This window comes from Anomaloglossus baeobatrachus, chromosome 4 (genome assembly GCF_048569485.1).
Source record: "Anomaloglossus baeobatrachus isolate aAnoBae1 chromosome 4, aAnoBae1.hap1, whole genome shotgun sequence".
Taxonomy (NCBI): Eukaryota; Metazoa; Chordata; class Amphibia; order Anura; family Aromobatidae; genus Anomaloglossus; species Anomaloglossus baeobatrachus.
In genome coordinates, this window is record NC_134356.1 from 96,006,613 (window position 1) to 96,021,460 (window position 14,848).

General features: G+C 57.2%; 1 protein-coding gene across 7 annotated transcripts in view; it reads right to left on the reverse strand.

Annotated features, from left to right (window-relative positions):
- TCF7 (transcription factor 7) overlaps positions 1-3,859 on the reverse strand; it is a 224,975-nt gene extending 221,116 nt beyond the window's left edge. For all 7 annotated transcript variants that reach the window (XM_075344480.1, XM_075344479.1, XM_075344478.1 and 4 more), the window contains exons 1-2: positions 3,509-3,859; positions 3,371-3,437 (exon numbers count right to left, since the gene is read on the reverse strand). In XM_075344480.1, the coding sequence (XP_075200595.1) occupies positions 3,371-3,437; positions 3,509-3,679 (238 nt within the window). In that variant the 5' untranslated portion in view covers positions 3,680-3,859. The remainder of the gene's footprint in view (positions 1-3,370; positions 3,438-3,508) is intronic.
- Between the last annotated feature and the right edge of the window lie 10,989 nt (positions 3,860-14,848).

Here is a 14,848-nt window from a genome sequence, read left to right on the forward strand (position 1 = left end):
CATATTATCCAGGGGGCACTATTATCACATATTATCCAGGGGGCACTATTATCACATATTATCCAGGGGGCACTATTATCACATATTATCCAGGGGGCACTATTATCACATATTATCCAGGGGGCACTATTATCACATATTATCCAGGGGGCACTATTATCACATATTATCCAGGGGGACACTATTATCAGGTATTATCCAGGGGGCACTATTATCACATATTATCCAGGGGGCACTATTATCACATATTATCCAGGGGGCACTATTATCACATATTATCCAGGGGGACACTATTATCACATATTATCCAGGGGGCACTATTATCACATATTATCCAGGGGGACACTATTATCAGGTATTATCCAGGGGGCACTATTATCACATATTATCCAGGGGGCACTATTATCACATATTATCCAGGGGGACACTATTATCACATATTATCCAGGGGGCACTATTATCACATATTATCCAGGGGGACACTATTATCACATATTATCCAGGGGGCACTATTATCACATATTATCCAGGGGGCACTATTATCACATATTATCCAGGGGGCACTATTATCACATATTATCCAGGGGGCACTATTATCACATATTATCCAGGGGGGCACTATTATCACATATTATCCAGGGGGCACTATTATCACATATTATCCAGGAGGGCACTATTATCACATATTATCCAGGAGGGCACTATTATCACATATTATCCAGGGGGCACTATTATCACATATTATCCAGGAGGGCACTATTATCACATATTATCCAGGGGGCACTATTATCACATATTATCCAGGGGGGCACTATTATCACATATTATCCAGGGGGCACTATTATCACATATTATCCAGGAGGGCACTATTATCACATATTATCCAGGAGGGCACTATTATCACATATTATCCAGGAGGGCACTATTATCACATATTATCCAGGGGGGCACTATTATCACATATTATCCAGGAGGGCACTATTATCACATATTATCCAGGGGGGCACTATTATCAGTTATCATCCACGAGGGCATGATTATCAACCATCATCCAGGAGGGCACTATTATCACATATTATCCAGGAGGGCACTATTATCACATATTAACCAGGAGGGCACTATTATCAGGTATTATCCAGGGGGGCACTATTATCAGGTATTATCCAGGGGGGCACTATTATCAGGTATTATCCAGGGGGGCACTATTATCACATATTATCCAGGAGGGCACTATTATCACATATTATCCAGGAGGGCACTATTATCACATATTATCCAGGGGGGCACTATTATCAGGTATTATCCAGGGGGGCACTATTATCAGGTATTATCCAGGGGGGCACTATTATCACATATTATCCAGGAGGGCACTATTATCACATATTATCCAGGGGGGCACTATTATCAGGTATTATCCAGGGGGGCACTATTATCAGGTATTATCCAGGGGGGCACTATTATTAGTTAATATCCAGGAAGGCACTAATATCAGTTATTCACCAGGAGGGCATTACTGAAAGTTATTATCTAGGAGGGCACTATTATCAGGTATTATCCAGGGGGGCAGTATTAGTTATTATCCAGGAGCGCACTATTATCAGGCATTATCCAGGAGGGCACTATAATCTCCAGAATGGTACTATTATCAGTTACTATCCAGGAGGGCACTATAATCTCCAGAATGGTACTATTATCAGTTACTATCCAGGAGGGCACTATATTCTCTAGGGGGGCACTGTTATCAGTTATTCTCCAGGATGGCAGTATTAGTTATTCTCCAGGATGGCACTATAATCAGTTGCTATCCAGGGGGGCACTATATTCTCCAGGAGGCACTATCAGTTACTATCCAGGAGGGCACTATTATCAGCTATTCTCCATGGGGGGCACTATATTTTCCAGGGGGGCACTGTTATCACTTATTCTCCAGGGGGGCACTGTTATCAGTTATCAATCGGTAGGGCACTATTATCAGTTACTATCCAGGATGGCACTATATTCTCCAGGAGGGCACTATTATCAGCTATTCTCCAGGGGGGGCACTATATTCTCCAGGGGGGCACTATATTCTCCAGTGGGCCACTATATTCTCCAGGGGGGCACTATATTCTCCAGGGGGGCACTATATTCTCCAGAGGGGCACTATATCCTCCAGGGGGTCACTATATTCTCCAGGAGGGCACTATATTCTCCAGGGGGCACTATATTCTCCAGAAGGGCACTATATTCTCCAGGGGGGCACTATATTCTCCAGGAGGGCACTATATTCTCCAGAGGGGCACTATATCCTCCAAGGGGTCACTATATTCTCCAGGAGGGCACTATATTCTCCAGGGGGGCACTATATTCTCCAGGGGGGCACTATATTCTCCAGGGGGGCACTATATTCTCCAGGGGGGCACTATATTCTCCAGGGGGGCACTTTTATCAGTTATTCTCCAGGGGGGCACTATATTCTCCAGGGGGGCACTATATTCTCCAGGGGGGCACTATATTCTCCAGGGGGGCACTATATTCTCCAGGGGGGCACTATATTCTCCAGGGGGGCACTGTTATCAGTTATTCTCCAGGGGGGCACTATATTCTCCAGGGGGGCACTATATTCTCCAGGAGGGCACTATATTCTCCAGGGGGGCACTATATTCTCCAGGAGGGCACTATATTCTCCAGGGGGGCACTATATTCTCCAGGGGGGCACTATATTCTCCAGGGGGGCACTATATTCTCCAGGGGGGCACTATATTCTCCAGGGGGGCACTGTTATCAGTTATTCTCCAGGGGGGCACTATATTCTCCAGGGGGGCACTATATTCTCCAGGGGGGCACTATATTCTCCAGGGGGGCACTATATTCTCCAGGGGGGCACTGTTATCAGTTATTCTCCAGGGGGGCACTATATTCTCCAGGGGGGCACTATATTCTCCAGGGGGGCACTATATTCTCCAGGGGGGCACTATATTCTCCAGGAGGGCACTATATTCTCCAGGGGGGCACTATATTCTCCAGGAGGGCACTTCAGCTATTCTCCATGGGGGGCACTATATTCTCCAGGGGGGCACTATATTCTCCAGGAGGGCACTATATTCTCCAGGGGGGCACTATATTCTCCAGGAGGGCACTATATTCTCCAGGGGGGCACTATATTCTCCAGGAGGGCACTTCAGCTATTCTCCATGGGGGGCACTATATTCTCCAGGGGGGCACTGTTATCAGCTATTCTCCAGGGGGCACTGTTCTATGGAAGTTGTGGCCAGTTTCCTGCCTGTGTGGAGCCTGAGCCCAGCTGGTCCCGGGTCAGCAGTTGCCCCTGCTGTCCTGGGCTGGGGTCTGGCATGTGTGGGGCTGGAGGAGGGGAGTCAGTGGAGCTTACCATCTTCCATGTGATCTGCCAGCTTCTCCTGGTAGCCTCTGTGCGCATCCTGTGCCCGCCGGATCGCCTGTGGGAAGAGCAGGGCATGAGAAGTTGTGTGGCAGCCTGGCAGCGGCGGGATCCCAGGGCTGGGCTTACCTCCGGGTGCGCCTCGGACTCACTGACCAGCGAGGTCTTGAGGTCGGCCAGGTCGCGCTCGGTGAAGGCATTCTCCGGGATCTTCTCCTCCTGCTCGCCCTCGTCTTTGAAGGCGATCATCTCATCGCTGGCGCCCAGGTCCTCCTCTCCTCCGCTGCTCAGCTGGGGCATGGTGGCTGCTGGCGCCCCTGCTCGGGCACAGGAATCACGCTGGACGGGGCAGGCGATCGGTGCCCTGCATGAGAGGGAGGGGGCACAGGGAAAAGTTTGGAGGGAGCTGATGGCAGGGACAGGAGCTGTGCAGTCTGCAGCCTGTGATCGTGTGAGGACAAGGGGAAGGCAGACACTTCAAAGCACAGCGCCTGCTGATGGATGGCTGCACGGAGCACTGGGGGCTGAGCCAAGGCGGCAGAGCCAGGCTCTTAAAGGGACAGGCACCCTCAGCGCCACAGCCGGCATAGGGGGAGATGTGCCCAGCACAGAGTGTGAGAACTGAGCCCACAGGGGCAGAGAGATGCCAGGCACCCTCAGCGCCACACAGCAGGCATAGGGGAGATGTGCCCAGTATACAGAGGGAGAACTGAGCCCACAGGGGCAGAAAGATGCCAGGCACCCTCAGCACCACACAGCAGGCATAGGGGGAGATGTGCCCAGTATACAGAGGGAGAACTGAGCCCACAGGGGCAGAAAGATGCCAGGCACCCTCAGCACCACACAGCAGGCATAGGGGAGATGTGCCCAGTATACAGAGGGAGAACTGAGCCCACAGGGGCAGAAAGATACCAGGCACCCTCAGCACCACACAGCAGGCATAGGGGAGATGTGCCCAGTATACAGAGGGAGAACTGAGCCCACAGGGGCAGAGAGATGCCAGGCACCCTCAGCACCACACAGCAGGCATAGAGGAGATGTGCCCAGTATACAGAGGGAGAACTGAGCCCACAGGGGCAGAAAGATGCCAGGCACCCTCAGCACCACACAGCAGGCATAGGGGGAGATGTGCCCAGTATACAGAGGGAGAACTGAGCCCACAGGGGCAGAAAGATGCCAGGCACCCTCAGCACCACACAGCAGGCATAGGGGAGATGTGCCCAGTATACAGAGGGAGAACTGAGCCCACAGGGGCAGAGAGATGCCAGGCACCCTCAGCACCACACAGCAGGCATAGGGGAGATGTGCCCAGTATACAAAGGGAGAACTGAGCCCACAGGGGCAGAAAGATGCCAGGCACCCTCAGCACCACACAGCAGGCATAGGGGAGATGTGCCCAGTATACAGAGGGAGAACTGAGCCCACAGGGGCAGAGAGATGCCAGGCACCCTCAGCACCACACAGCAGGCATAGGGGGAGATGTGCCCAGTATACAGAGGGAGAACTGAGCCCACAGGGGCAGAAAGATGCCAGGCACCCTCAGCACCACACAGCAGGCATAGGGGAGATGTGCCCAGTATACAGAGGGAGAACTGAGCCCACAGGGGCAGAGAGATGCCAGGCACCCTCAGCACCACACAGCAGGCATAGAGGAGATGTGCCCAGTATACAGAGGGAGAACTGAGCCCACAGGGGCAGAAAGATGCCAGGCACCCTCAGCACCACACAGCAGGCATAGGGGGAGATGTGCCCAGTATACAGAGGGAGAACTGAGCCCACAGGGGCAGAAAGATGCCAGGCACCCTCAGCACCACACAGCAGGCATAGGGGAGATGTGCCCAGTATACAGAGGGAGAACTGAGCCCACAGGGGCAGAGAGATGCCAGGCACCCTCAGCACCACACAGCAGGCATAGAGGAGATGTGCCCAGTATACAGAGGGAGAACTAAGCCCACAGGGGCAGAAAGATGCCAGGCACCCTCAGCACCACACAGCAGGCATAGGGGGAGATGTGCCCAGTATACAGAGGGAGAACTGAGCCCACAGGGGCAGAAAGATGCCAGGCACCCTCAGCACCACACAGCAGGCATAGGGGAGATGTGCCCAGTATACAGAGGGAGAACTGAGCCCACAGGGGCAGAGAGATGCCAGGCACCCTCAGCACCACACAGCAGGCATAGGGGGAGATGTGCCCAGTATACAGAGGGAGAACTGAGCCCACAGGGGCAGAAAGATGCCAGGCACCCTCAGCACCACACAGCAGGCATAGGGGAGATGTGCCCAGTATACAGAGGGAGAACTGAGCCCACAGGGGCAGAGAGATGCCAGGCACCCTCAGCGCCACACAGCAGGCATAGGGGAGATGTGCCCAGTATACAGAGGGAGAACTGAGCCCACAGGGGCAGAAAGATGCCAGGCACCCTCAGCACCACACAGCAGGCATAGGGGAGATGTGCCCAGTATACAGAGGGAGAACTGAGCCCACAGGGGCAGAGAGATGCCAGGCACCCTCAGCGCCACACAGCAGGCATAGAGGAGATGTGCCCAGTATACAGAGGGAGAACTGAGCCCACAGGGGCAGAGAGATGCCAGGCACCCTCAGCTCCACACAGCAGGCATAGGGGAGATGTGCCCAGTATACAGAGGGAGAACTGAGCCCACAGGGGCAGAGAGATGCCAGGCACCCTCAGCGCCACACAGCAGGCATAGAGGAGATGTGCCCAGTATACAGAGGGAGAACTGAGCCTACAGGGGCAGAGAGATGCCAGGCACCCTCAGCGCCACACAGCAGGCATAGGGGGAGATGTGCCCAGTATACAGAGGGAGAACTGAGCCCACAGGGGCAGAGAGATGCCAGGCACCCTCAGCGCCACACAGCAGGCATAGGGGAGATGTGCCCAGTATACAGAGGGAGAACTGAGCCCACAGAGGCAGAGAGATGCCAGGCACCCTCAGCGCCACACAGCAGGCATAGGGGGAGATGTGCCCAGTATACAGAGGGAGAACTGAGCCCACAGGGGCAGAAAGATGCCAGGCACCCTCAGCACCACACAGCAGGCATAGGGGAGATGTGCCCAGTATACAGAGGGAGAACTGAGCCCACAGGGGCAGAGAGATGCCAGGCACCCTCAGCGCCACACAGCAGGCATAGAGGAGATGTGCCCAGTATACAGAGGGAGAACTGAGCCCACAGGGGCAGAGAGATGCCAGGCACCCTCAGCGCCACACAGCAGGCATAGGGGAGATGTGCCCAGTATACAGAGGGAGAACTGAGCCCACAGGGGCAGAAAGATGCCAGGCACCCTCAGCACCACACAGCAGGCATAGGGGAGATGTGCCCAGTATACAGAGGGAGAACTGAGCCCACAGGGGCAGAGAGATGCCAGGCACCCTCAGCGCCACACAGCAGGCATAGAGGAGATGTGCCCAGTATACAGAGGGAGAACTGAGCCCACAGGGGCAGAGAGATGCCAGGCACCCTCAGCTCCACACAGCAGGCATAGGGGAGATGTGCCCAGTATACAGAGGGAGAACTGAGCCCACAGGGGCAGAGAGATGCCAGGCACCCTCAGCGCCACACAGCAGGCATAGAGGAGATGTGCCCAGTATACAGAGGGAGAACTGAGCCTACAGGGGCAGAGAGATGCCAGGCACCCTCAGCGCCACACAGCAGGCATAGGGGGAGATGTGCCCAGTATACAGAGGGAGAACTGAGCCCACAGGGGCAGAGAGATGCCAGGCACCCTCAGCGCCACACAGCAGGCATAGGGGAGATGTGCCCAGTATACAGAGGGAGAACTGAGCCCACAGAGGCAGAGAGATGCCAGGCACCCTCAGCGCCACACAGCAGGCATAGGGGGAGATGTGCCCAGTATACAGAGGGAGAACTGAGCCCACAGGGGCAGAAAGATGCCAGGCACCCTCAGCACCACACAGCAGGCATAGGGGAGATGTGCCCAGTATACAGAGGGAGAACTGAGCCCACAGGGGCAGAGAGATGCCAGGCACCCTCAGCGCCACACAGCAGGCATAGAGGAGATGTGCCCAGTATACAGAGGGAGAACTGAGCCCACAGGGGCAGAGAGATGCCAGGCACCCTCAGCGCCACACAGCAGGCATAGGGGAGATGTGCCCAGTATACAGAGGGAGAACTGAGCCCACAGGGGCAGAGAGATGCCAGGCACCCTCAGCACCACACAGCAGGCATAGAGGAGATGTGCCCAGTATACAGAGGGAGAACTGAGCCCACAGGGGCAGAAAGATGCCAGGCACCCTCAGCACCACACAGCAGGCATAGGGGAGATGTGCCCAGTATACAGAGGGAGAACTGAGCCCACAGGGGCAGAGAGATGCCAGGCACCCTCAGCGTCACACAGCAGGCATAAGGGAGATGTGCCCAGTATACAGAGGGAGAACTGAGCCCACAGGGGCAGAGAGATGCCAGGCACCCTCAGCACCACACAGCAGGCATAGAGGAGATGTGCCCAGTATACAGAGGGAGAACTGAGCCCACAGGGGCAGAAAGATGCCAGGCACCCTCAGCACCACACAGCAGGCATAGGGGAGATGTGCCCAGTATACAGAGGGAGAACTGAGCCTACAGGGGCAGAGAGATGCCAGGCACCCTCAGCGCCACACAGCAGGCATAGGGGGAGATGTGCCCAGTATACAGAGGGAGAACTGAGCCCACAGGGGCAGAGAGATGCCAGGCACCCTCAGCACCACACAGCAGGCATAGAGGAGATGTGCCCAGTATACAGAGGGAGAACTGAGCCCACAGGGGCAGAAAGATGCCAGGCACCCTCAGCACCACACAGCAGGCATAGGGGAGATGTGCCCAGTATACAGAGGGAGAACTGAGCCTACAGGGGCAGAGAGATGCCAGGCACCCTCAGCGCCACACAGCAGGCATAGGGGGAGATGTGCCCAGTATACAGAGGGAGAACTGAGCCCACAGGGGCAGAGAGATGCCAGGCACCCTCAGCGCCACACAGCAGGCATAGGGGAGATGTGCCCAGTATACAGAGGGAGAACTGAGCCCACAGAGGCAGAGAGATGCCAGGCACCCTCAGCGCCACACAGCAGGCATAGGGGGAGATGTGCCCAGTATACAGAGGGAGAACTGAGCCCACAGGGGCAGAAAGATGCCAGGCACCCTCAGCACCACACAGCAGGCATAGGGGAGATGTGCCCAGTATACAGAGGGAGAACTGAGCCCACAGGGGCAGAGAGATGCCAGGCACCCTCAGCGCCACACAGCAGGCATAGAGGAGATGTGCCCAGTATACAGAGGGAGAACTGAGCCCACAGGGGCAGAGAGATGCCAGGCACCCTCAGCTCCACACAGCAGGCATAGGGGAGATGTGCCCAGTATACAGAGGGAGAACTGAGCCCACAGGGGCAGAGAGATGCCAGGCACCCTCAGCGCCACACAGCAGGCATAGAGGAGATGTGCCCAGTATACAGAGGGAGAACTGAGCCCACAGGGGCAGAGAGATGCCAGGCACCCTCAGCGTCACACAGCAGGCATAGGGGGAGATGTGCCCAGTATACAGAGGGAGAACTGAGCCCACAGGGGCAGAGAGATGCCAGGCACCCTCAGCGCCACACAGCAGGCATAGGGGAGATGTGCCCAGTATACAGAGGGAGAACTGAGCCCACAGGGGCAGAAAGATGCCAGGCACCCTCAGCACCACACAGCAGGCATAGGGGAGATGTGCCCAGTATACAGAGGGAGAACTGAGCCCACAGGGGCAGAGAGATGCCAGGCACCCTCAGCGCCACACAGCAGGCATAGGGGAGATGTGCCCAGTATACAGAGGGATAACTGAGCCCACAGGGGCAGAAAGATGCCAGGCACCCTCAGCACCACACAGCAGGCATAGGGGAGATGTGCCCAGTATACAGAGGGAGAACTGAGCCCACAGGGGCAGAAAGATGCCAGGCACCCTCAGCACCACACAGCAGGCATAGGGGGAGATGTGCCCAGTATACAGAGGGAGAACTGAGCCCACAGGGGCAGAGAGATGCCAGGCACCCTCAGCGCCACACAGCAGGCATAGAGGAGATGTGCCCAGTATACAGAGGGAGAACTGAGCCCACAGGGGCAGAAAGATGCCAGGCACCCTCAGCACCACACAGCAGGCATAGGGGAGATGTGCCCAGTATACAGAGGGAGAACTGAGCCTACAGGGGCAGAGAGATGCCAGGCACCCTCAGCGCCACACAGCAGGCATAGGGGGAGATGTGCCCAGTATACAGAGGGAGAACTGAGCCCACAGGGGCAGAGAGATGCCAGGCACCCTCAGCGCCACACAGCAGGCATAGGGGAGATGTGCCCAGTATACAGAGGGAGAACTGAGCCCACAGAGGCAGAGAGATGCCAGGCACCCTCAGCGCCACACAGCAGGCATAGGGGGAGATGTGCCCAGTATACAGAGGGAGAACTGAGCCCACAGGGGCAGAAAGATGCCAGGCACCCTCAGCACCACACAGCAGGCATAGGGGAGATGTGCCCAGTATACAGAGGGAGAACTGAGCCCACAGGGGCAGAGAGATGCCAGGCACCCTCAGCGCCACACAGCAGGCATAGAGGAGATGTGCCCAGTATACAGAGGGAGAACTGAGCCCACAGGGGCAGAGAGATGCCAGGCACCCTCAGCTCCACACAGCAGGCATAGGGGAGATGTGCCCAGTATACAGAGGGAGAACTGAGCCCACAGGGGCAGAGAGATGCCAGGCACCCTCAGCGCCACACAGCAGGCATAGAGGAGATGTGCCCAGTATACAGAGGGAGAACTGAGCCCACAGGGGCAGAGAGATGCCAGGCACCCTCAGCGTCACACAGCAGGCATAGGGGGAGATGTGCCCAGTATACAGAGGGAGAACTGAGCCCACAGGGGCAGAGAGATGCCAGGCACCCTCAGCGCCACACAGCAGGCATAGGGGAGATGTGCCCAGTATACAGAGGGAGAACTGAGCCCACAGGGGCAGAAAGATGCCAGGCACCCTCAGCACCACACAGCAGGCATAGGGGAGATGTGCCCAGTATACAGAGGGAGAACTGAGCCCACAGGGGCAGAGAGATGCCAGGCACCCTCAGCGCCACACAGCAGGCATAGGGGGAGATGTGCCCAGTATACAGAGGGAGAACTGAGCCCACAGGGGCAGAGAGATGCCAGGCACCCTCAGCGCCACACAGCAGGCATAGGGGGAGATGTGCCCAGTATACAGAGGGAGAACTGAGCCCACAGGGGCAGAGAGATGCCAGGCACCCTCAGCGCCACACAGCAGGCATAGAGGAGATGTGCCCAGTATACAGAGGGAGAACTGAGCCCACAGGGGCAGAAAGATGCCAGGCACCCTCAGCACCACACAGCAGGCATAGGGGAGATGTGCCCAGTATACAGAGGGAGAACTGAGCCTACAGGGGCAGAGAGATGCCAGGCACCCTCAGCGCCACACAGCAGGCATAGGGAGAGATGTGCCCAGTATGCAGAGGGAGAACTGAGCCCACAGGGGCAGAGAGATGCCAGGCACCCTCAGCGCCACACAGCAGGCATAGGGGAGATGTGCCCAGTATACAGAGGGAGAACTGATCCCACAGAGGCAGAGAGATGCCAGGCACCCTCAGCGCCACACAGCAGGCATAGGGGGAGATGTGCCCAGTATACAGAGGGAGAACTGAGCCCACAGGGGCAGAAAGATGCCAGGCACCCTCAGCACCACACAGCAGGCATAGGGGAGATGTGCCCAGTATACAGAGGGAGAACTGAGCCCACAGGGGCAGAGAGATGCCAGGCACCCTCAGCGCCACACAGCAGGCATAGAGGAGATGTGCCCAGTATACAGAGGGAGAACTGAGCCCACAGGGGCAGAGAGATGCCAGGCACCCTCAGCTCCACACAGCAGGCATAGGGGAGATGTGCCCAGTATACAGAGGGAGAACTGAGCCCACAGGGGCAGAGAGATGCCAGGCACCCTCAGCGCCACACAGCAGGCATAGAGGAGATGTGCCCAGTATACAGAGGGAGAACTGAGCCCACAGGGGCAGAGAGATGCCAGGCACCCTCAGCTCCACACAGCAGGCATAGGGGAGATGTGCCCAGTATACAGAGGGAGAACTGAGCCCACAGGGGCAGAGAGATGCCAGGCACCCTCAGCGCCACACAGCAGGCATAGGGGAGATGTGCCCAGTATACAGAGGGAGAACTGAGCCCACAGAGGCAGAGAGATGCCAGGCACCCTCAGCGCCACACAGCAGGCATAGGGGGAGATGTGCCCAGTATACAGAGGGAGAACTGAGCCCACAGGGGCAGAAAGATGCCAGGCACCCTCAGCACCACACAGCAGGCATAGGGGAGATGTGCCCAGTATACAGAGGGAGAACTGAGCCCACAGGGGCAGAGAGATGCCAGGCACCCTCAGCGCCACACAGCAGGCATAGAGGAGATGTGCCCAGTATACAGAGGGAGAACTGAGCCCACAGGGGCAGAGAGATGCCAGACACCCTCAGCTCCACACAGCAGGCATAGGGGAGATGTGCCCAGTATACAGAGGGAGAACTGAGCCCACAGGGGCAGAGAGATGCCAGGCACCCTCAGCGCCACACAGCAGGCATAGAGGAGATGTGCCCAGTATACAGAGGGAGAACTGAGCCCACAGGGGCAGAGAGATGCCAGGCACCCTCAGTGTCACACAGCAGGCATAGGGGGAGATGTGCCCAGTATACAGAGGGAGAACTGAGCCCACAGGGGCAGAGAGATGCCAGGCACCCTCAGCGCCACACAGCAGGCATAGGGGAGATGTGCCCAGTATACAGAGGGAGAACTGAGCCCACAGGGGCAGAAAGATGCCAGGCACCCTCAGCACCACACAGCAGGCATAGGGGAGATGTGCCCAGTATACAGAGGGAGAACTGAGCCCACAGGGGCAGAGAGATGCCAGGCACCCTCAGCGCCACACAGCAGGCATAGGGGGAGATGTGCCCAGTATACAGAGGGAGAACTGAGCCCACAGGGGCAGAGAGATGCCAGGCACCCTCAGCGCCACACAGCAGGCATAGGGGGAGATGTGCCCAGTATACAGAGGGAGAACTGAGCCCACAGGGGCAGAGAGATGCCAGGCACCCTCAGCGCCACACAGCAGGCATAGAGGAGATGTGCCCAGTATACAGAGGGAGAACTGAGCCCACAGGGGCAGAAAGATGCCAGGCACCCTCAGCACCACACAGCAGGCATAGGGGAGATGTGCCCAGTATACAGAGGGAGAACTGAGCCTACAGGGGCAGAGAGATGCCAGGCACCCTCAGCGCCACACAGCAGGCATAGGGGGAGATGTGCCCAGTATACAGAGGGAGAACTGAGCCCACAGGGGCAGAGAGATGCCAGGCACCCTCAGCGCCACACAGCAGGCATAGGGGAGATGTGCCCAGTATACAGAGGGAGAACTGATCCCACAGAGGCAGAGAGATGCCAGGCACCCTCAGCGCCACACAGCAGGCATAGGGGGAGATGTGCCCAGTATACAGAGGGAGAACTGAGCCCACAGGGGCAGAAAGATGCCAGGCACCCTCAGCACCACACAGCAGGCATAGGGGAGATGTTCCCAGTATACAGAGGGAGAACTGAGCCCACAGGGGCAGAGAGATGCCAGGCACCCTCAGCGCCACACAGCAGGCATAGAGGAGATGTGCCCAGTATACAGAGGGAGAACTGAGCCCACAGGGGCAGAGAGATGCCAGGCACCCTCAGCTCCACACAGCAGGCATAGGGGAGATGTGCCCAGTATACAGAGGGATAACTGAGCCCACAGGGGCAGAGAGATGCCAGGCACCCTCAGCGCCACACAGCAGGCATAGAGGAGATGTGCCCAGTATACAGAGGGAGAACTGAGCCCACAGGGGCAGAGAGATGCCAGGCACCCTCAGCGTCACACAGCAGGCATAGGGGGAGATGTGCCCAGTATACAGAGGGAGAACTGAGCCCACAGGGGCAGAGAGATGCCAGGCACCCTCAGCGCCACACAGCAGGCATAGAGGAGATGTGCCCAGTATACAGAGGGAGAACTGAGCCCACAGGGGCAGAGAGATGCCAGGCACCCTCAGCTCCACACAGCAGGCATAGGGGAGATGTGCCCAGTATACAGAGGAAGAACTGAGCCTACAGGGGCAGAGAGATGCCAGGCACCCTCAGTGCCAGACAGCAGGCATAGGGGAGATGTGCCCAGTATACAGAGGGAGAACTGAGCCTACAGGGGCAGAGAGATGCCAGGCACCCTCAGCGCCACACAGCAGGCATAGGGGAGATGTGCCCAGTATACAGAGGGAGAACTGAGCCTACAGGGGCAGAGAGATGCCAGGCACCCTCAGCTCCACACAGCAGGCATAGGGGAGATGTGCCCAGTATACAGAGGGATAACTGAGCCTACAGGGGCAGAGAGATGCCAGGCACCCTCAGCGCCAGACAGCAGGCATAGGGGGAGATGTGCCCAGTATACAGAGGGAGAACTGATCCTACAGGGGCAGAGAGATGCCAGACACCCTCAGCGCCACACAGCAGACATAGGGGAGATGTGCCCAGTATAGAGTGTGAGAACTGAGCCCTCAGGGGCAGAGAGATGCCAGGCACCCTCAGCTCCACACAGCAGGCATAGGGGGAGATGTGCCCAGTATAGAGTGGGAGAACTGAGCCCACAGGGGCAGAGAAATGCCAGGCACCCTCAGCGCCACACAGCAGGCATAGGGGGAGATGTGCCCAGTATACAGTGTGAGAAGTGAGACCAGAGGAGCAGAGAGATGCCAGGCACCATCAGCTCCACACAGCAGGCATAGGGGGAGATGTGCCCAGCATAGAGTGTGAGTACTGAGCCCACGGGGGCAGAGAGATGCCAGGCACCCTCAGTGCCACACAGCAGACATAGGGGGAGATGTGCCCAGCATATGTGATGCCCTGGACTAGCCAGGTAGTCACAGACATACCAACACACCCCCCCCCCACCCTAGGCAGTTACAGCAGCCAAAGACAAAACCCATGTTGCCTCCCTCCAGAGTCTGATGTCCACACCAGGTGGGGCGGAGCCAAGCGGTTGGCCCCACCCACCGAGGAGTTCACAGGCCTGGAGGCGGGAAAAGAGTCAGTTGAGTCTGAGAGTTAAGTCTAGGAGATGGAAGTGAGAGGAGTGAGCACTTGGGTGTCTGGGTTGGAGCCCAGACACTGACAGCAAGGTTGGCAGATGGTGGTGGCCGTCTGCAGGAGTTAGTGGAACTCTGCAGAGCCGTAAGGACCGGGGTCGGGCATCGGCCCGCCGGTACCGGACCGGGGATCGGAGTGAAGCTAAGCACACAGGCAGGGCCATCGGACCCCGACCAGGCTTGGAGCCGCCGTCAATAGTCAAATCCGAATGTGACAGAAACCCCAGGGGTTTCCCAACTACCAAGTCCCGATTGAAGGCAACCCTCCACCCAGAGAG